Raw genomic sequence first — 22,489 nt, forward strand, 5'->3', positions numbered from 1 at the left:
GACTCCCCATCTCCCGACTCCAGCACCCTCCGTCTGACGCTACCGAGGGCTTATGATGGAGCGGCGACGGGTTGCCAGGGGTTTCTGCTTCAGCTGGAGCTATACCTGGCCACCATCAGACCCACTCCCTCAGGAGCAGAGAGGGTGAGTGTCCTCATCTCCTGCCTCACGGGTCGTGCTCTGGAGTGGGCGAACGCAGTCTGGAATGGCCCAGACTCAGCGCGGGAGCACTACACAGAGTTTTCCTGCCTCTTCCGTGCCGTGTTTGATCACCCTCTAGACGGCCGAGCGGTGGGAGAACGATTATTTCATCTCAGGCAGGAGAAGAGGAGCGCCCAGGATTACGCGCTGGAGTTCCGGACCCTGGCAGCCGGATCTGGGTGGAACGACAGGGCCCTTATGGACCACTACAGGTGTAGTCTCCGAGAGGACGTCCGCCGGGAGTTAGCGTGTCGGGACACCACTCTGTCAATGGATCAGCTGATCGACATGTCCATTCGTCTGGATAATCTGCTGGCTGCCCGCGGGCGTTCAGAGAGGGTTCTGTGCGTTCCACCACCCAGCCCCTCCGCTCCCATTCCCATGGAGTTGGGAGGGGCTACGCCGGGGTACCGGAGGAGGTGGCCTTCCCTGCACCAACTGTGGTCGGCGAGGGCACACGTCTGATCGGTGCTGGGGGGGTCCGTCTGGGAGTAGAGATGGCAGGCGGAACGCCTCTCGGTCACCCCAGGTGAGTCGGCATCAAACTCACCCAGAACCCCTTGTTGGCCATATGTTTGTCTTAATCTCTTTCCTTCACTTTTTTCCCTCTTCCCAGCATAGGGCGCTAGTCGATTCAGGCGCAGCTGGGAACTTTATGGATCGCGGACTCGCCCTTAGGTTAGGGGTTCTGCTGGTGCCGATAGATTCTCCTTTCCCCGTGCACTCCCTAGATAGCCGGCCATTAGGGTCAGGGATGATCAGGGAGACCACAGTCCCACTGGACATGGTGACGCAGGGGAATCATAGGGAGCGTATCAGTTTTTTTATTATTGATTCGCCTGCGTTTCCAGTGGTGCTGGGGACTCCCTGGTTGGCCCGGCACAATCCTAAAATTTCATGGAGACAGGGGGTTCTCCAGGGGTGGTCAGAGGAGTGTTCTGGAAGGTGTTTGGGAGTTTCCATTGGTGCCACGTCGGTGGAGAGTCCAGACCAGGGTTCCACGGTGTGCATTCCCCCCGAGTATGCCGATTTGGCAATCGCTTTCAGTAAAGTGAAAGCGACTAAATGACCACCTTATCGACCGGGAAGGGATTGTACGATAGATCTCCAGGTAGACGCTGCGCTTCCCAAGAGTCACGTGTACCCGCTGTCCCAGGAGGAAACGTTGGCAATGGAGACATATGTCACGGAGTCGCTGGGACAGGGGTACATTCGGCCCTCCATTTCACCCGTCTCCTCGAGTTTCTTTTTTGTGAGGAAAAAGGAGGGAGGTTTGCGTCCGTGTATCGATTATAGAGGTCTAAACGCTATCACAGTGGGGTATAGTTACCCTCTACCTCTCATCGCTACGGCGGTGGAATCGTTCCACGGAGCGCAGTTCTTCACAAAACTGGACCTCATGAGCGCGTATAGTCTGGTGCGTATTCGGAAGGGAGATGAGTGGAAAACCGCATTTAGTACTACATCCGGCCACTATGAGTACCTCGTCATGCCGTATGGGTTAAAGAATGCTCCAGCCGTTTTCCAATCCTTTGTAGACGAGATTCTCAGGGACCTGTGCGGGCAGGGAGTGGTTGTTTATATCGATGACATTCTGATCTACTCGGCCACTCACACCGCGCATGTGTCTCTGGTGCGCAAAGTGCTTGGTAGACTGCTGGAGCATGACCTATACGTCAAGGCTGAGAAATGCGTGTTCTCTAAACGAGCCGTCTCTTTTCTGGGATATCGCATTTCCACCTCGGGGGTGGTGATGGAGGGGACCGCATTAGGGCCGTGCGTAATTGGCCGACTCCAACCACGGTAAAGGAGGTGCAGCGGTTTTTGGGTTTTGCCAACTACTACAAGAGGTTTATCCGGGGTTTTGGCCAGGTAGCGGCTCCCATTACCTCACTGCTGAAGGGGGGCCCGGTGCGGTTGCAGTGGTCAGCAGAGGCGGACAGAGCATTCAACAGGTTGAAGGCACTGTTCACTGATGCGCCCGTGTTGGCACATCCGGACCCCTCTCTAGCATTCATAGTGGAGGTGGACTCGTCCGAGGCTGGGGTGGGTGCCGTGCTATCACAGCGCTCGGGTACGCCACCAAAACTCCGCCCCTGCGCTTTCTTCTCAAGGAAGCTCAGCCCAGCGGAGCGTAACTATGATGTGGGGGACCGGGAGTTGCTAGCGGTGGTTAGAGCTCTGAAGGTGTGGAGACACTGGCTTGAGGGGGCTAAGCACCCTTTTCTCATCTGGACCGACCACCAGAATCTGGAGTATATTCGGGCAGCTAGGAGACTTAACCCACATCAGGCAAGGTGGGCCATGTTCTTCACCCGGTTCCGGTTTACTTTGTCTTATAGACCGGGCTCCCAGAACGTGAAGGCAGACGCACTGTCCCGCCTTTATGACACCGAGGAGGGGTCCACCGAACCTACTCCCATCCTTCCCGCCTCTAAGCTGGTAGCCCCAGTGGTATGGGAGGTGGACTCGGACATCGAGCGGGCGTTACGGGCTGAACCCGCGCCTCCTCAGTGTCCAGCGGGGCGAAGGTACGTGCCGCTTGGTGTTCGGGACAAACTGATTCGGTGGGCTCACGTCCTACCCTCCTCGGGTCACCCTGGGGTGACGAGGACAGTGGGGAGCCTTCAGGGGAGGTATTGGTGGCCTACGTTGGTTAAGGACGTTAAGGGTTATGTCTCCTCTTGCTCAGTGTGCGCTCAGAGTAAGGCTCCTAGGCACCTTCCTAGAGGGAAGCTACAACCCCTCCCCGTTCCACAGCGGCCATGGTCACATCTGTCCATAGATTTCCTGACCGATCTCCCGCCGTCTCAGGGGAACACCGCGGTTCTAGTGATTGTGGATCGGTTTTCTAAGTCCTGCCGTCTCCTCCCGTTGCCCGGTATCCCTACAGCCCTGCAGACTGCGGAGGCATTATTTACCCATGTCTTTCGGCACTACGGGGTGCCGGAGGACATCGTTTCTGATCGGGGCCCCCAATTCACGTCTCGGGTATGGAGAGCGTTCATGGAACGCTTGGGGGTCTCTGTCAGCCTGACCTCCGGTTATCACCCCGAGAGTAATGGGCAGGTGGAGAGATTGAACCAGGAGGTGGGTAGGTTTCTGCGGTCGTATTGCCAGGATCGGCCAGGGGAGTGGGCACGATACATTCCCTGGGCTGAAATGGCTCAGAACTCACTACGCCACTCCTCTACTAACGTGTCCCCTTTTCAGTTTGTGTTGGGGTACCAGCCGGTCCTGGCACCATGGCATCAGAGCCAGACCGAGGCTCCTGCGGTGGAGGAATGGGTACAGCGCTCCAAGGAGACCTGGAGGGCCGTCCAGGAATCTCTACGACAAGCGAGTGGACGGCAGAAGAGGAGTGCTGACCGCCACCGCAGTGAGGCCCCCGTGTTTGTACCGGGGGACAGGGTCTGGCTCTCGACCCGAAACCTACCTCTCCGCTTGCCCTGCCGGAAGCTGGGTCCGCAGTGTGCTGCGGCCGTGCTGCTGCTCCAGTTTCAACTGTTCTGCCTTATTATTATTCGACCATGCTGGTCATTTATGAACATTTGAACATCTTGGCCATGTTCTGTTATAATCTCCACCTGGCACAGCCAGAAGAGGACTGGCCACCCCACATATGCTCTCTCTAATTCTCTCTTTCTTTCTCTCTCTAGGAGGACCTGAGCCCTAGGACCGTGCCCCAGGACTACCTGACATGATGACTCCTTGCTGTCCCCAGTCCACCTGACCGTGCTGCTGCTCCAGTTTCAACTGTTCTGCCTTATTATTATTGGACCCTGCTGGTCATTTATGAACATTTGAACATCTTGGCCATGTTCTGTTATAATCTTCACCCGGCACAGCCAGAAGAGGACTGGCCACCCCACATAGCCTGGTTCCTCTCTAGGTTTCTTCCTAGGTTTTTGCCTTTCTAGAGAGTTTTCCCTAGCCACCATTCTTCTACACCTGCATTGCTTGCTGTTTGGGGTTTTAGGCTGGGTTTCTGTACAGCACTTTAAGATATCAGCTGATGTACGAAGGGCTATATAAATAACTTTGATTTGATTTGATTTTTAAAAAGTGACAGTGCCAACCTGCAACAAGATTGAATTGACTACAGATCAAATATCGATTTTCATACACAATATGCATTTTATGTGTCTAATAATTAGACATTTAGCCATTTCTTTGTCAGTTGTTACTTTCCAATTCTTCCATCAATTGTTTTTAACAGCAGACTTTGCTTCACGTGTCCTTGTGAGGATTACAGACAATGACTGACCACATTTTTTCTAAATAATATTCCAAATGTCAAGATGGTTGATCTTTCTAAATATAAATGATTTACAAAACCATCTTATCTTTGTTGTTAAAAACATAGATATGTTATGTTCAAAAATGAAACTCTGATCAAGTCATCAACAAATAGTTATCTAGTAAGGACCATCTTTATTGAGATACATTTTTTTTATTATGCTATGCATAACATAGGCATATTCACCAAGCATCGACTACATGAAAAGTAATTCACGAGCACACAAGTTGTTTCTGCAATCATATCACCAATAATTATAATCACATCACATCACTAAATAAATAAAAAAGAACCCATTTCAAAATCTATTCTCAAGTATACTGTCAGTTGTACCAAAACAACTCTTTACATAGGAATGCCAGTTAAACACCTCAGTGATCACAGTTGGTCAAATAAACCTCAAATCACTGCAAAAAAATATCTCCATCACCTCCCATATCTGTGCATTTCACGGACATCATCAACATAATTTGGGCACTACACTCCTGGAGATTCTTTAGTATTATTATAAACTATGAATAAATATCATTTTGTTATGCAATTCAAGATACAATCATTACACAAACTAATTCACTCACTAGTGTAATATCATCTGTATGATGACTGTATGACTACCAGCAAGGCATAACTTTGTTGTCATGAGTTCAGTGGCTGGAGTTCCGTTTCTGGAGAACTTTCAGCATGAGCTTGTGAGCATACGTGACCCCAAGACCCAAATCCATTCGGGCATTGACTGCACAAGTCGAAACTGGAAAAGAGAACACCAACAAGAGTCATGGTTAGTCGATAGTTTAAAATGGACCATGGCTACTAAATGTCTATCCCTCAACTCTACCAAGACCCATTTTAAATCAGCACTGATCTGTGTACCTGCAGTGTATGAGGCCAATAGCCTGTGGTTCTGTGTGAGATGCCCAGGGTGGAGATGGCATGACGGGCATACACGTCTGACTGCGGTATTAGCCACCCGCCTGCTGATGCTCCATGGGGCGCCACTTGGAAAGGTACCAGACTTTGCACAAAGACTCCCTGACGACCATATTCATGGTGCAGAGCACGGGAAAAGTTGTCAAGGTAAGCCTGAGAGAAAAAAAGAGAAGAATCACAGCCATTTCAGTACAACAAAACAGTAGGCCACAACACATTTAAAACATGAATGTCATCACACACACACACACACCTAATATGGTGTATGTGTGTGTGTAGAATCTGACCGTAGACGCAGAGAGAGCAGCTTTGCTTGGAGAGGGTCTATAACATGCCCCAGAAGAGATGTTCACTACTGCTCCACGTCTCCTCTCTACCATGCCAGGTAGAACCAGGCGCGTCATCAGTGTGGTGGCAGCAATATTTCTGTTGATTACGTCCCATAACAGGTCTTCAGACAGGCCAGTAAAGTTTGGCGAGTTGCGAAGGGAGTCATCCACACAGTTAACTAGAAAGCCTATGTCTTTATCACGCAATGCATCTTTGACAGGCTTGCAAGCTTCATGGCCCTGACTGAAGTCTGCCACAAGCACCATTGTATCCACTCTGTGAGTCTCAGATATGGCCTTGGCTGTGTCACTGACACTGGCACCCTCTTTGCTTATCAGGATGATGCAGATGCCCTGCCTGGCAAGCTCCTCTGCATAGGCTTTCCCTATGGCCTCTGAAGCACCTGCAATACATGGGCATAGAAGTCATGATGAGAACCACAACATAAAAACCCTTTATGTGAACTGTGGAATTATTCTCTGTCTATTCTATTGCATTTACCTTACCATAAATGACAGCCCATTCACCAAAACGGCGGCCAAGGCGCGTGCTTGGCATCAGTCGAGGAAGGACATGCACCCTGACAAAGCTGTAGCAGTCCCGCACGAGGACGACAGCTTTGCTGGCTGTATACAGAGCACCCACAACGGCTAGGGTTTCCACACATGAATTGCATGACCGAGCAATTTCTTTGTACAAAAGCTCAAAACTGTCAACAGCAGCCATAGCAGTCACGGGTTGGTATTTAGCTAGCTAAACTAAAAAAAAACTACAGACAATGGTTTCCAATCCTAGCCAATCTGTACTACTTATGTACCTCAATAAGCCAGCTAACGCTTTTCTGATTATATACTTGACTTGATATTTAGTACAATTTTGTCTCGTATTATGCCATCTAGGTAAATAGCAGTTCTGGCAGGTGCAATATTGAGCTAGTTTGGCTTTTGACAGACGCTCCTTTCCCGGAAGGGTTTGTAAACATGGGGACCATGTGACACCTAACACAGGAACGGGATTTAAAGGCACAGTAACAAGCATAACGTCTGAAACCCTTTTACAAGTTGTAGCTGTAATTTATTGCATATCATCATTGTCAATATTAACTTCATAAATATTCAAACATCCTTAAACATCCTCCACCATTGGTGTTTGTTTTGCAACCCTTTTCTCAGCATCATCTTTGCCTGTGACCTTCATCTGCTTTGAATATCCCACAATGCACGAGTGTGAGCTAGCTACCTGTTTCCATAGAGACAGTGGTCGAGCCAAGCTGCAGCAGGTTCGAAATGTTTACAAACTATTCAACGAGCTAACGTTAGCTAGCTATAATGACTAAATACGCTGTACCATATGTAGCTAGTAAGTCTTACACCGTTTATTACAATGTGATACATTTGCAATGGTTTGGGGAAATGTTGAACGAAGTTAGGTCATGCAAAGGACTTTATCTCATTTCCTTCGTAGCTAGCAAGCTAACGTTAGCTACCGTCGTTAGCAAACTATGTTAGCGCCCTAATTGCAGAAATGTCAACAAACCCTATCAACTAGCTACATAGCAATACAATGCGTGTACGGTTTTTTAATACAATTACATCGCTTGTCTAACTAGCTAGTTATCGCATTGAAGAAGCGCTGTAGTAGCTAGCTAGATAACAAAGTTGGCAAATCTGAATTCTGCAGATAACGTTACAGTATTTCTGCAGAGACGAGTGAATCCACATCAAGACCATGTCTCAGTTCTCAGCTGAGGCTGAGGCTGAACTTCAGTCTCTGTTGAGGCAACTTTTAAAAAGCATCAAAGACAGAATCTCTGGTGCACCATCCATTGAATGTGCAGAGGAAATCTTGCTTCATCTGGAGGAGACAGACAAGAACTTCCATAAGTATTCAGAAATAAATTGCTTTCTCGATTGTTCCCATCAAATCTGTAGTAATGTGTGTCCATTTTCATATCATTCTTGTTTATTATTGGTCTCTTTTTTTTAGTTATGAATTTGTTAAGTACCTGCGGCAGTATGTGGAAAGCTCTCTGGGAGCAGTCATCGAGGAGGAGACAGAGAGCTGTGCCCGAGGAGAGGGATATGCTGTTGGGTCGGTTCAGGACACCTTGGTCCATGCTGTTACAAGGAAGACTAGAGAATCTGGAGAGTATGTATGGTGTCTCTTTCCAGTGTCCATTAAGCATTCCCAGTGAAAACGAGATGACTAACATGACTCGCCACTTATTTCACAGAATATTCCACCGCTTACAGGGGTCTGTATGTGCTTGTATGCTTCACAACGAATACAATCTTGAAGCAGGAGTGTAGACTAGATATGGCATTGCATTCACCCATCACATTTACTTTCTCATGTGTAGATACAAGCAAATGATGCAGACATTGAAGAACACAATGATGGTAGTCGTTGAATCCTTGATTAATAAATTTGAAGAGGACCAACTGAGAAAGGAAGAGATGCACAGGGAGAGCCAACATCAGCAGTCAAACAGCCATTACACAGACAACTGCTCTGACAGTGATTCATCCTTCAATCAGGTAATAGCATGTAAAATAAATAGCCTACAAGTCACTTTTGATGCCCTAATTGAATTTGGTCTGCAACTTTGTGGTCTGCTACTCAGCATTGCTATATAAACGCATGATGTGTTTTCGTTTGTGCTGGCAGAGTTCATATTGATTTATAGGGGGTTTAATCTAGGCCGGGACAAAGTGAGGATCCACCCAACTATCCACTGAATGGCTTTTTATACACTATCAGAACAGTATCATTATACCTTATTAACATATTTATTTTGGTTTGGATAAGTAATACTATTAAACATATAAATCATTACGTTATAGGCTACATTTGTTTGTGTTGCCTCTGAGTTGCGTTTGTAATCAGTGTAATTTATGCCGTCTAATTTTAGCTTACCAAGCTCAAAAAAGGGAATGTACAGTAATTACACATTAACTACAGTTGCAAATGCTTCCATGTTTCCATACAGAGTTATGCATTTATCAAACAAGAACAGCTGCAAGTTCTAGCTGAAAAGCTTGACCCTAGTAAGCCTAAAGAGGTAAAAGGATTTCAATATGATTTCTGTCCTGTATAATTTGCTAGGTTATTACTAGCGGCAGAGATTTAATTGATTGGAGCCAATGTTGTGTGGTCCCTGAGAGTGAAAGTGATGTGTTGTGCAGGTGCGCTGGGAGGCCCTGCAGGCTCTGTGCTGTGCCCCGCCCTCGGATGTGCTAAGCTGTGAGAGTTGGAGTGGCCTGCGCAGGAACCTCTCTGCTGCCTTGGCTGACCCAGACCCTGACCTCAGTGTAAGTCACTGAATAATGCTCACAGAAAGGTTGGCTCCTATGAGTGCAGATAACATGTTCTCAGAGAGATGCCTGTCTTGTGACATTTTGAAAATCATATTAAAGAGCCAACAAAGGAGAATGAAAACTGTCATCCTTGTTTTGCTTATACAAGGAAAAGAGCTGGCCAGCTTAGTTTGGCAACTGATGATTTCTAATATATTAACTCAAAGTAAAGTAAGCCTATAGTATAGTTACACATTGTCGGTATTTCTTGTAGGCATACTTAGAGTAGACATTTGAAACCTAAGATGAATACAAGATCCATAAATAGAAAAGGATACTCTGATATGGGAATTCACCCCCTAGGGAACTTGTGGTCAACTTTAGTTGTTTTCAGTCTGATGAACATTTGTCACAGTGAAATTGCAACAATTCACATTTGTATGAGTCCTATTTCCCAAAGGTTGTCTGTTTCTCTCCTCAGATTTCTCAGTATTATTTTGTTTACTCTCTACTCAGGATAAGGTCCTGCGCTTTTTTGCAAAAACATTCTCCTGTTCGCCACTGAATGTAACAAGGGAGATCTACAAAAGTTTAGGTAATTAATTTGGTTTTTCCCATATATGTTTCTGAAATGTATTTTATTTATTTTTTAAATCAAATTCTGATGTGGATAATACATATTTTGCCTTCTGATAAATAGCCAAAAGTCTGGAGTCTGACTTCCTGTACCATAAATTGAGCCTCCCTACTGGATCAGCGGGGATTGATGTAAACAGACAGGACATTACCCGTCTCCTAAAACAAGTATGCACCCTCTCTAATGGGATACTTTCATGGCAGTTATACCTATATGAAAATGATGTCATTATTATACTTTTTTTCGTTTTTTTGCCAGATGCGATTAATGAATGATTTTCAGAAGGAAGTAACAACCTTTTGGATTCGGCACCCAGAGAAGTGAGATGTTTGTTCTATTTTATGAAGTGATCCAAATGAATAGTATAATCTAGAATTAGATTTAGTGTCTTCTTTCTGTCACTAGGTACATGGAGGAGATAATAGAGAGTACTTTCTCCCTCCTGTCCATAAACCCTGAACATGGGTTAGAGACACAAGGGTCAGAGAAAGCCTTGAAGCCCATGCACCTCATTGCCTTACTGGATATCAAAGCCACCTGGTTTAAGAAGTGGATGGTGAGCACAATATTAACCTTCTTTAAACACCACAAAAAAAACAATCCCCACCCATAAGTAGTCAAACCAATTGTCAGTGCTGAGTGAATATGATGTCATTCCTGTCTCTTCCAGCATGGTTACTACAGCAGGACCGTGGTCTTTAGGCTCCTGGAGAGGAAGTACAAGTCTCTGGTGAGTGAGTGATGACTCATCTTTATGGTTCTGTGACAGTGAGGGTGGTGGTGATGCGATTGATGACGAGCTGATGATTGTCTCTGATTGTCCTCCTTCGTGATGATATATTTGTTTCCAGTTTTATTAAGATTAAAGTCTAGATTTCCTTTATAGCTATTGTCTTGCAGTATACAGTTGATGAATGTTGAAGACATTAAACTTTCTATATATCTAGTTATAGTCTATTCGCAGGTAGAGTGCTGGAAAATGTATTACCCTCAAACAAATGATTTACTTTACAGGTCTTCAGTTGTATTTTTTCAGTGTTTTCAACATTTCTTTGATGATTGTAATGAGCGCTGTTCTATCCCAGATTGTGGCAGCTCTTCAGCAGTGCATTCATTATTATGACTCCTGTGACCCAGTCAGAGATGAGACGGCTGAGGTCATCCACTCTATGGAGCACCAGCACATCGGTAAATTAAACTTTTATCTACACTGGTATTTCTCCATTCTATTCCAATTATATTGTAACCAAGATCTACTGTAGCACAACACCAATAACCAACATGTAGACCTATTTTGTACACTGCTCAAAAAAAGAAAGGGAACACTAAAATAACACATCCTAGATCTGAATGAATGAAATATTCTTATTAAATATTTTTTTCTTTACATAGTTGAATGTGCTGGCAACAAAATCACACAAAAACGATCAATGGAAATCTGGATTTGGAGTCACACTCAAAATTAAAGTGGAAAACCACACTACAGGCTGATCCAACTTTGATGTTGGCTCAGTAGTGTGTGTGGCCTCCATGTGACTATGACGTCCCTACAACGCCTGGGCATGCTCCTGATGAGGTGACGGATGGTCTCCTGAGGGATCTCCTCCCAGACCTGGACTAAATCATCCGGCAACTCCTGGACAGTCTGTGGTGCAACGTGTCGTTGGTGGATGGAGCGAGACATGATGTCCCAGATGTGCTCAATTGGATTCAGGTCTGGGGAACGGGCGGGCCAGTCCATAGCATCAATGCCTCCCTCTTGCAGGAACTGCTGACACACTCCAGCCACATGAGGTCTAGCATTGTCTTGCATTAGGAGGAACCCAGGGCCAACCGCACCAGCATATGGTCTCACAAGGGGTCTGAGGATCTCATCTCGGTACCTAATAGCAGTCAGTCTACCTCTGGCGAGCACATGGAGGGCTGTGCGGCTCCCTAAAGAAATGCCACCCCACACCATGACTGACCCACCGCCAAACCGGTCATGCTGGAGGATGTTGCAGGCAGCAGAACGTTCTCCACGGCGTCGCCTGACTGTCACGTGCTCAGTGTGAACCTGCTTTCATCTGTGAAGTGCACAGGGCGCCAGTGGCGAATTTGCCAATCTTGGTGTTCTCTGGCAAATGAAAAACGTCCTGCATGGTGTTGGGCTGTAAGCACAACCCCCACCTGTGGACTTCGGGCCCTCCTACCACCCTCATGGAGTCTGTTTCTGACCGTTTGAGCAGACACATGCACATTTGTGGCCTGCTGGAGGTCATTTTGCAGGGCTCTGGCAGTGCTCCTCCTGCTCCTCCTTGCACAAAGGTGGAGGTAGCGGTCCTGCTGCTGGGTTGTTGCCCTCCTACGGCCTCCTCCACGTCTCCTGATGTACTGGCCTGTCTCCTGGTAGCGCCTCCATGCTCTGGACACTATGCTGACAGACACAACAAACCTTCTTGCCATAGCTCGCATTGATGTGCCATCCTGGATGACCTGCACTACCTGAGTCACTTGTGTGGGTTGTAGACTCCATCTCATGCTACCACTAGAGTGAAAGCACCACCAGCATTCAAAAGTGACCAAAACATCAGCCAGGAAGCATAGGAACTGAGAAATATTATAAGTGGTCTGTGGTCACCACCTGCAGAACCACTCCTTTATTGGGGGTGTCTTGCTAATTGCCTATAATTTCCACCTGTTGTCTATTCCATTTGAACAACAGCATGTGAAATTTATTGTCAATCAGTGTTGCTTCCTAAGTGGACAGTTTGATTTCACCGAAGTGTGATTGACTTGGAGTTACATTGTGTTGTTTAAGTGTTCCCTTTATTTTTTTGAGCAGTGTATTTGGTTGTTGGAGAACATTTCTAATTATTACACAGGACATTTTAATCATTAGAGGCTAATAGCTTTTTCTGTGGCTTTTCACCTGCTGTACATCCCTTGTGAACTCAATGCAGGCGCCAGGCCCTCCCTCCCAGCTCGCCTCCACCCCTCCCTATTCACCTGGTTCACACGCCTCCTTATCCCACTGAGTGTGGGGTGTTTAGATGCTGAATAAGTCAAGTCTTGTTGAGGCGGCCCGTATCTGCAGTTATCAGACACCCGGTGGTTTGTTTTCCTCTGTCTGTGGTCTTACAGTCTGTCCTCCTCCTCTCCAGGCCCGATGGCTCTGCTGCTATCTATCTATCGCCAGGGCCGAGGAGGGCTCCCATGCTTTGAAAGAGATTACCACTGTGTATACTGTGTAGTCTGGGGAAGAGCAGAGGAGCTGCATAGTGAAATACTGTTAGGGATGGTGGGGATGGAGGAAATCACTGACTGGCCAAGCTCAGGGAGTAGAATAGCAAAATGTCTATAACATCAGCCAGAGTATATTCAAGTCTGGTCTTTTGAGTCTTGAGAAGCCCAGATTATGTATGACCATGTGATATGTATTCATCATTTGGTCCATGATACAAAGAATGACTTGTGTGAGCTGGAGCTCACCTGTAATGAATATGTAGGGAGTCAGGAAGCAGGTGTAGAAAGAGAGTTTAATAATAAGACAAGGCAGGTGACTAAACCAGGAGTAGTGTACTGAACATGAAAACAAACCAATTCTGCCTGATGACTGAGGCTACTGAAAGCTAAATAAAGGGAAGGTAATCAAGGTGATGAAGAAGTCCAGGTGTGGTTAATGATGGGGAGCAGGTGGGGGTAATGATCGGGAGTAGGTGTGGGTAATGATGGGGAGCAGGTGTGGGTAATGATGGGGTGCAGGTGTGGGTAGTGATGGGGAGCGGGTGTGGGTAATGATGGGGTGCGGGTGTGGGTAATATTGGGGAGCGGGTGTGGATAATGATGGGGATCGGGTGTGGATAATGATGGGGAGCGGGTGTGGGTAATGATGGGGAGTGGGTGTGGGTAATGATGGGGAGCGGGTGTGGGTAATGACGGAGAGCGGTTGTGGGTAATGATGGGGAGTGGGTGTGGGTAATGATGGGGAGCAGGTGTGGGTAATGATCGGGAGCAGGTGTGGGTAATGATTGGGAGCAGGTGTGGGTAATGATGGGGAGCATGTGTGGGTAATGATGGGGTGCGGGTGTGGGTAATATTGGGGAGCGGGTGTGGATAATGATGGAGCGGGTGTGGGTAATGATAGGGAGCGGGTGTGGGTAATGATGGAGAGCGTGTGTGGTTAATGATGGAGAGCGGGTGTGGGTAATGATGGAGAGCGGGTGTGGGTAATGATGGAGAGCGGGTGTGGGTAATGATGGAGAGCGGGTGTGGGTAATGATGGAGAGCAGGTGTGGGTAATGATGGTTGCCAGGACCGAGTGATTAGTAGACCGGCGACGTCAAGCCCTGGAGATGGGGAGCGGGTGTAGGCGGGACAACACCATGATTGTGCTAAACAACTAATTGTAAGCTATGTAGGAGGTAATTAGGTAAGGGAGACTGTGGTTATGGAAGTGCAGAAATGATTTAAGCATCCCTTAGGCTTTTGGATTTTTTTTTTTCCTAAGCCTGTATTCTATTTCAGACTAGCTTCTCTCTCCTCTCCCAATGCTATATCCACTGAGACCTAAGAATGGCACACTATTTCTCTCCCATATGCTGTTTTTCCTGAATACAGTGCCGTTGATATTTCCTACACCCTCATGTATAGAATGGAAGGCCTAATAAAAAAGATGCCTAATGTCTCTCTCCCTTAGTTCTCCTTAAAACAGAGCGTGCCTCGTGTTGTCTTCTGTGGGGCAGCTCTGCCGTAGAGTAAGGCTGCGTTCTTGACCTTGCATTGGATGAACACAGATAAACTGACCCCGTTGTCAGTGATTGTACAAAAGGCTTTTTTTGTCCCTTGTTTGAACCTGTATTATCAGCACTGCCCGTAAGTGTTTTTTTGTTTCAGCATATGCTAAAAGATAGGTTGGTGAAGAAATTGTATTATGTTTCATATCAAATTACATCAGCAGGCTATTTGTTACCTGCCGTGAATGGAGTTTCACCTGAATAAATGTTAAAGGAGTTTAGACAGCATGTTATCTCTTTTGTTCCCACTGTTGAAGCATAATCTTGTTTCTGTCCAGGCACTTCTCAAAGGACTCTCTACACTACCAAGGAGCTGGAATATATGTATTTCGTTCACTCATTATGTGTGCTTGGAAGGCTTCTCATGTACACTAATGGGAGAAAGCTCTTTCCCGTCACAGTGTGGAAACGCAAAGGTATGAACAGAAGTGAATACTTTTTTTTAAACTGGGAAAAAAAGCGTAGTTTGACAGTTTTTTCACAGAAGTTGCATTGACCCCCATCCTGGAGGAAGAGCTGTTGCATTACTCTCGGTTGCCACCCTAACTGTCTGATACATGTGTCATTTTCTTACAGATCCAGTCAGTCTGACAGACTTGGTTGTCATTCTGATTAGCATCATGTACCAACACCCCAAGCCTCTTCACAGTGACTCATCACATGCAGGTGTGGTTCACGTTGCCTCTCCCATCCATTGACTCACTATCCAGCCTTCTTTTACACATGCTTCTCACCCTCTCATTAAGATGATGACTTAACTCTTCAAGAAGGTGCAACAACAGATGAGTTGTTCCACGGAATGAGTGCCTTTTGCATCCCTTTGATATTTTAAGTAGAAATATTGCATGTAAAAGCTAGTTATATTAATGGACGTGCCCTTTAATATAGACCACATGGAGAATTCAATACATCAGATTTTTATATTGACTGAAGTCTGGCTAAGGTCCCAAAATGCAGCATTTTGATATGTCCCCCGGTGCACCCTTTGTGACTTCTAGGAATACTTTTTTCCCCCCACCTTCATCGGCCCTAGTTCTTTTGCTGCTTTGACAAAGTCATTTCTGAGTAGTATTATTTATTTTGTCGTTCACGTCTGTCTGTCCCTCATTTTAAGGTCAACCCTGTTACGTGAACTGAACTCTTGTTGTAATGTGGTGAAAGTATTTATTGTTAAATATATATTTTAAAATAACATTGAACATCTAATCCTGACACCACAGTGTAAAAGCAGCTGAGCTGGTTCTCCGTTTTTTTTGTTGTCTGTGTTCTGGTATTTTGTGGTTGAAAAGTGAGAGGGTCAAACATAACTTGTCAACCCTTGCTACCCATAGATAGACAAGCTAGGAATGTTTTAACAATAAAGCCATTTATTGTGAAGCTTTCTTTCAATTGCCCCTCCCTGTTGCCCACAGCAAACTTCCAATTCCCCTGTCATAAGGGGATTTATGGCTGTTCTCACCTCGAGAGATGGGAAACTGTGTTTTTTAAGATTTAGTTCTTTGTGACAGAATGTAAAAATGACGTGAAATCTAAGTTTATTTTTGCCCAAGTTACACTCCTCAAAAGGCACCCAATTTGGTGGAACAACTCAGATACTCCAGTATGTGGCTTAGTTTTTATGACAGCCCTTTATCTTGATATGTGTATTCTAGAGTACACCCACTTTGTGTCTGTCAGACCTTTGTCAAGGTGACACTGTTATACTCACTGAGATGAGACATAACATCACTGAGACTCAACTTGTGTTGAGCCGTTATACACTGAGTGTACTACATCTTTTTCTATGATACAGACTGACCGGGTGAATCCAGGTGAAAACTACGATCCCTTATTGATGTCACCTGTTAAATCCACTACAATCAATGTAGATTAAGTGGAGGAGACGGGATATAGAATCATTTTTAAGCACTGAGACAATTGAGACATGGATTGTGTATGAGTGCCATTCGGAGGGTGAATGGGAAAGACTAAATATTTAAGTGCCTTTGAACAGGGTATGGTAGTAGGTGCCAGGCACAACTCAATATTAGGAAGGTGTCCTTAATGTTTTGTACACTCATTGTATATTATCTGTCGGTGACACCAACACCCATTTTATTGCCCCTTCACTTTCATGAGCAACACTACAATACCTTTACCCCAGTTAAATGATCAATAGTAATATACCTTCCCTGTCTAACAGCATGTCCTTTGCCGGTGCTCCACAGCTAAAGCCACAAACTATAGCTTAAAATAAACATATCTTTCATGGTCTTTGTTCAAATAATGATTACTGATACTTAGGAATTTTAGTTCCTGTGTCGTAAAATCTTAAACTGAGCTGTCCCGTGTGTTTGTGTGGGTGGGTGTATGTGCATGTCTGCATGTGTGTCGTTGCAATTGTGTTTCTAGACACTCTCTCTCCCACCACTCTTGTAATGGAGTTGCTGAGGACCCTGGGTGACCGCACAGAGTGTGCAGTAGAGTGCCTTTACCAAACCCCTGTCATAGAGACACTGCTGGCACCCATCATCACCCTGCTCAAAGGAAAACAGGTCAGTATAAAGCAGGTCAGTATAAAACAGGTTAGTATAAAGCAGGTCAGTATAAAGCAGATCAGCATAAAGCAAGTCAGTATAAAACAGGTCGGCATAAAGCAGGTCAGTATAAAACAGGTCAGAGTAAAGCAGGTCAGTATAAACGGGTCAGCGTAAAGCAGGTCAGCATAAAGCAAGTCAGCGTAAAGCAGGTCAGCGTAAAGCAGATCAGCATAAAGCATCTGTTGCATTTTAGGTTACTTGGTACAGTATCACTAAATAACTACACTAAAATAATACAATCTCTCAGTTCTAATGGTTATAAACCTGTATTTATTCAATATATGTAATGCAGTGTAAGCTGGGGTAAATCCAAGTGTTTATTTATACAATATTTCAGTTCTATATACAAATGAATGAACCAACATCCCCAGCATGATGTTTATTAGTATTGTAGAAATGTGTTGATGGTATGTGGTAAGTTAGTTAAATTTGCACTGTATGAGTTGTCTGTGTTATTTTGTATTAATTCCGCAATGTGCCCAAAGCCATTTCAATTAATTGTTTTGTGTCACAGGCTAAATTAAACTCCCCAGAAACTACATTGATTCATATAGCAGACACTCTCGCAAGAATTGCCACCACTGAGCGAGGATTATCACTTTTCTTATATGAAAGAAATCTAGTTTCTGGTGAGGGGGGGGAAGGGTAAGTAAAAACTTATTTTATACACAGGGTACTTATTCATTGTTTATTATTATGAATATTGCACTTTCAGCATCTTAAGTGTACTAAAAAAGTACAACGTTTTTTCTCGTGTACTTACAGAGCACAACAATTTATGTTGGATTGTTAATCCTTATACATCAAACATTTGAATGGTATACCAGTATGAGTCACGGCTCATGTAATTGATCAGGGTGTTTTATTTGTGGTCTAGTATTTCAGCTGCCCATGTAATCGTTCAGTTCACCCAGAGGCTCCTGGCTAAAGAGCTGCCATTGTTACGGAATGCAGAGACATCCTATGGCGTGAGCGGGGCCTTCATCTTCGTGTGTCGGCAGATGTACAACACATGTGAAGGACTGCAGGTGCTCAGGCCTTATGGCCTGCATGAGTGCATTGCTGCAGCTTGGAAAAAGGTATGTTTTTACTCTACCGAAAAGGAAGCAATTTTCCATCATACTAATCAATTCTAAATGTATTGGTCACGTACACAGTTTGGCAGATGTTATAGTTGGTGCAGCGAAATGCTTATGTTACTAGCTCCTAACAATGAAGTAAAATGTCAAACAGGTACACAAATAATCTATTAAAAATAGAAAGAACAAGAAATCAAGAAATAATGGAACAAATCCAATTAACAACCCAAATAGCACTTTAACAGTAATCCTGATGCAATCTATACGTATCTATCTGTACTCCATCTGTACTCCAGCACAGGATTTAAAATGATACAATGACTATGAAGTTAAAGTGCAGACTGTCAGCTTTAGTTACTGCACTTTTTGTACATACAGTGGTTCTTCCTTTAAAAGTCGCTGCGTACTGCAGCACAGCTTGCGGGGTGCCGCAGAATTCTATGGCACGTTATTTAAATGTCAGCCGTTGTTGCCAGAATGATGCAATTTACCACAATCTGCCACCATCTACCACAAATGGTCACGGCATAAGCTCAAAACTTTTAAAGGGAGAACCACTGTAGTAGTTTTAGGGGACCAAAAGTATTGGGACAAAAGTACTTCCACTGAGATGTAACATCACTGAGACTCAACTTAAGGACATCTGCTCATCTGCTCTTTCCATGCCATAGACTGACCAGTTGAATTCAGGTGATCCCTTATTGATGTCACCTGTTAAATCCACTTCAATCAGTGTAGATGAAGGGGAGAAGGCAGGTTAAAGAATGACTTTTAAGCCTTGAGACAATTGAGACATGGATTGTGTATATGTGTCATTCAGAGGGTGAATTGTCAAGACTAAATATTTAAGTGCCATAGAATGGGTTATGGTAGTAGGTGCCTGGCGCACACATTTGAGTGAGTCAAGAACTGCCACGCTGCTGTGATTTTCACACTCAAAAGAGTCCTGTGTGTTTCACGAAGGGTCCAACACCCGAAAGACATCCAGCCAACTTGACACAACGGTGTGAAGCATTGTAGTCAACATGGGCTAACATCCCTGTGGAACGCTTTCAACAGCTTGTAGAGTCCATGACCCCGACGAATTGAGGCTGTTTTGAGTGCAACTCAATATTAGGAAGCTGTTCCTAATGTTTTGTACACTCAGTGTATACTATATATATATCTATATATACGATTACATAAGCAAGATCTTTAACTTATCCTAAGACACTCCCAGTGTATCAGCAGTTTTATTCGTTTGATTACTCATTTGCCAGCAAGCAGGTATGATATGCTGTTTGCTTTTATGAGCCATTGTCTACGCCTTTATCAATAGGAATTCTTAGTAATCCTTAACCCGCATTCAGATACCAAACTCCACCCTCCTAAAATGTTCTCATAAACATAACATGTGAAATACAGTATTAACTGTTGTACTTGGTGGGGGGGAAGACATCAGAAAAATACTCTTTTACCTGTTGAGTCAAATGTCAGAAAGTTCAAGTTCCTGTAGCCCTATAAAATATTTGGAGTCATTAAATGACCAAGGATGCTGGAGGTTACCGAAAACCATACTTTATGATGGACAAGCTGTATTTCGTTGATCTGTAAACCTCCAGCATCCGTGGTGTCTTAAAAATCGAACAAAACTGTATTTGTCACATGCTCCGAATACAACAGGTGTAGGCTTGACCATGAAATGCTTTCTTACGAGCCCTTCCAATGATGCAGAGATTTATAATAAAAAGAAAAATAGTAATACAAGAGGAATAAAATACACAAGAATGGAGCAATATACAGGGAGTACAATTACCAGATCAATGTGCAGAGAGATGTATGAGGTAGATACTGTACTTTATCTATATGAAGGCAGGGTAAAGAGACTAGGCATCAGGATAGATAATAATAAGAGTAAACTAAATAACAGAGTAGCATCAGTATATGATGAGAGTAAAAGTGTGTGTGAATGTGTGTTGATGTTGTGTCCATGTGTATGTGTGTCGAAGGTAAGTGTGTGTGTGTGTGTGTGTGTGTGTGTGTGTGTGTGTGTGTGTGTGTGTGTGTGTGTGTGTGTGTGTGTGTGTGTGTGTGTGTGTGTGTGTGTGTGTGTGTGTGTGTGTGTGTGTGTGTGTGTGTGTGTGTGTGTGTGTGTGTGTGTGTGTGTGTGTGTGTGTAGTCTTGTGAGTGCGCATAGAGTCAGTGCAAGAGAGGGTCAGTGCATATAGTCCAGGTAACCATTAGGTAACTATTTAGCTGTCTTATGGCTTAGGGGTAGAAATGGTCTCGGAGCTTATTGGTCCGAGAGCTAATGCTCCAGTACCATTTTCCGGACGGTAGATGAATGAACAGTCTGTGGCTGGAGACTTCAGCAATTTTTATGGCCTTCCTCTGACACGTCCTGAATGGCAGCTGTCCGCACCACCCTCTGTTGCGCTTTGCGGTCGAGGGTGAACAGGGAGTACAGGAGGGGACTAAGCAAACACCCTTGAGGGTCCCCCGTGTTGAGGGTCAGCGTGGCGGAGGTGTTGTTACCTACCCTCACCACCGAACAGTTACAGAGGGTGGTGTTCAGTCCCAGTGTCCACAGCTTGGTGATGGACAATGATGTTGAACGCTGAGCTGTAGTTTATGAACAGCATTTTCAAATAGTTATTTCCCCTTTTGTCCAGGTGGGAGAGGGCAGTGTGAAGTGCAACTGAGATTGTGTCATCTGTGGATCTGCTGGGCGGTATGCTAATTGGAGTGGGTCCAGGATGTCTGGGATGATGGTGTGATGTGTCTCATGATTAGCCTTTCAAAGCACTTCATAATGACAGCTGTGAGTGCTACGGGGCAATAGTCATTTAGGCAGGTTACCTTGGAATTCTTGGGAACAGAGACAATGGTGGTCAGCTTGAAACATGTTGGGATTACACACTTGCCAGCTGGTCTGTGCATGCTTTGAGAACGTGTCCTGGTGTTCCGTCTGGCGGCCCTGCGAGTGTCAACCAATTCTCAATTAGAGCTTATCAACTACCCTCACAAAGCCCAGAACAAAACTTTGCCTTCACAATAGCACCTCCACAAACTAAATTTCATGAAAGTTTAAACAAAACTATATTGTCTAAGGCCATTGTTTTGTGATGGGTGTTGCGTATCAGGCAGGCAGCTACAGGAGACAGAGAACTTTCTACACTGCTAATAATGGATCCCTGTGAGCCCTGTGCCTCTATGGAGGAAGGTATAAAGACTGGAGGAATGAGATGCAGAGCCTCTAACATGACTGCTGAACTCCTCATTATTGAAGTTCAGTGTACGTACGGGTTTAGGGGAGAAAAACAAAGGCTCAAGCTGAAGGTTTCTTTTCTCTCTCACAGACAAGCTCCCTGTCAGAAAGAGTTCCCACCCCGGTTCCCGGAGCCATCCCCGGCACGTCCTCTCAGGAGCTGCAGAATGTGTAAGTTTCTTTGTGTCTCCCCCTGCAGGCAAACAGCATCTATTATAATTATGTTGTGATTTTATTTTCAGTCACCCCTCTAGCATGTTGTTAGGAAGCATAAATAAGATGGAAAATAATGAGTATTCCCATCAATCATTCCTTCTGCTGTCTGTTCACACAGAGTGGTTTGGGAGGAGACTTTGCTGGACAACCTGCTGAACTTCGCTGCCACACCGAAAGGCCTGCTGCTCCTCCAGCAGACTGGAGCCATCAATGAGTGTGTCACCTACATGTTCTCCAGGTTTACCAAGAAACTACAGGTATGGAGAGAAAACACCATGGTAGGGATGAATAGACTAAATTGAGTCCACTACCCTACTTAGTATTTATAACCCCAGCTATATACAGTATACAGTTGAAGTCGGACGTTTACATACACCTTAGCCAACTTTATTTCAACTCAGTTTTTCACAATTCCTGACATTTAATCCTAGTAAGAATTCCCTGTGTTAGGTCAGTTATTATGACCACTTTATTTTAAGATTGTGAAATGTCAGAATAAGAGTAGGGAGAATGATTCATTTCAACTTTTATTTCCACATTCACAGTGGGTCAGAAGTATATATACACTCAATTAGTATTTGGTAGTATTGCCTTTAAATTGTTTAACTTGGGTCAAACATTTCAGGCAGCCTTCCACAAACTTCCCACAATAAGTTGGGTAATTTTCCTGCCTCATGATGCCATATTTTGTGAAGTGAACCAGTCCCTCCTGCAGCAATGCACCCCCACAACATGATGCTGCCACCCCCATGCTTCACGGTTGGGATGGTGTTCTTCGGCTTGCAAGCCTCCCCCTTTTTCCTCCAGACATAACGATGGTCATTATGGCCAAACAGTTCTATTTTTGTTTCATCAAACCAGAGGACATTTCTCCAAAAAGTACGATCTTTGTCCTCATGTGC

General features: G+C 44.9%; 2 protein-coding genes across 2 annotated transcripts in view; one reads left to right on the forward strand and one right to left on the reverse strand.

The window, feature by feature from the left end:
• Window positions 1-4,615: 4,615 nt before the first annotated feature.
• Window positions 4,616-6,743, reverse strand: hsdl1 (hydroxysteroid dehydrogenase like 1). The gene is made up of 4 exons (XM_046299327.1): window positions 6,265-6,743; window positions 5,716-6,161; window positions 5,372-5,581; window positions 4,616-5,249 (listed from the first exon to the last, which is right to left on the reverse strand). The coding sequence occupies exons 1-4, from the start codon at window positions 6,482-6,484 to the stop codon at window positions 5,178-5,180; spliced, it is 948 nt and encodes a 315-aa protein (XP_046155283.1). The 5' UTR covers window positions 6,485-6,743; the 3' UTR covers window positions 4,616-5,177.
• A 253-nt stretch (window positions 6,744-6,996) lies between these two features.
• The window catches only part of tbc1d32 (TBC1 domain family, member 32), a 38,219-nt gene continuing 22,726 nt past the window's right edge, over window positions 6,997-22,489 (forward strand). Inside the window, exons 1-18 of the mRNA XM_046298355.1 lie at window positions 6,997-7,641; window positions 7,745-7,906; window positions 8,118-8,295; window positions 8,748-8,819; window positions 8,944-9,069; window positions 9,571-9,649; window positions 9,755-9,858; window positions 9,950-10,011; window positions 10,097-10,247; window positions 10,362-10,421; window positions 10,777-10,879; window positions 14,745-14,882; window positions 15,043-15,132; window positions 16,858-17,000; window positions 17,560-17,690; window positions 17,923-18,124; window positions 21,463-21,542; window positions 21,706-21,844. Of these exons, the coding sequence (XP_046154311.1) occupies window positions 7,487-7,641; window positions 7,745-7,906; window positions 8,118-8,295; window positions 8,748-8,819; window positions 8,944-9,069; window positions 9,571-9,649; window positions 9,755-9,858; window positions 9,950-10,011; window positions 10,097-10,247; window positions 10,362-10,421; window positions 10,777-10,879; window positions 14,745-14,882; window positions 15,043-15,132; window positions 16,858-17,000; window positions 17,560-17,690; window positions 17,923-18,124; window positions 21,463-21,542; window positions 21,706-21,844 (2,175 nt within the window). The 5' untranslated portion in view covers window positions 6,997-7,486. The remainder of the gene's footprint in view (window positions 7,642-7,744; window positions 7,907-8,117; window positions 8,296-8,747; window positions 8,820-8,943; window positions 9,070-9,570; window positions 9,650-9,754; window positions 9,859-9,949; window positions 10,012-10,096; window positions 10,248-10,361; window positions 10,422-10,776; window positions 10,880-14,744; window positions 14,883-15,042; window positions 15,133-16,857; window positions 17,001-17,559; window positions 17,691-17,922; window positions 18,125-21,462; window positions 21,543-21,705; window positions 21,845-22,489) is intronic.

The sequence above is a fragment of the Oncorhynchus gorbuscha genome, linkage group LG14, assembly GCF_021184085.1.
Source record: "Oncorhynchus gorbuscha isolate QuinsamMale2020 ecotype Even-year linkage group LG14, OgorEven_v1.0, whole genome shotgun sequence".
In the NCBI taxonomy this organism is placed as follows: Eukaryota; Metazoa; Chordata; class Actinopteri; order Salmoniformes; family Salmonidae; genus Oncorhynchus; species Oncorhynchus gorbuscha.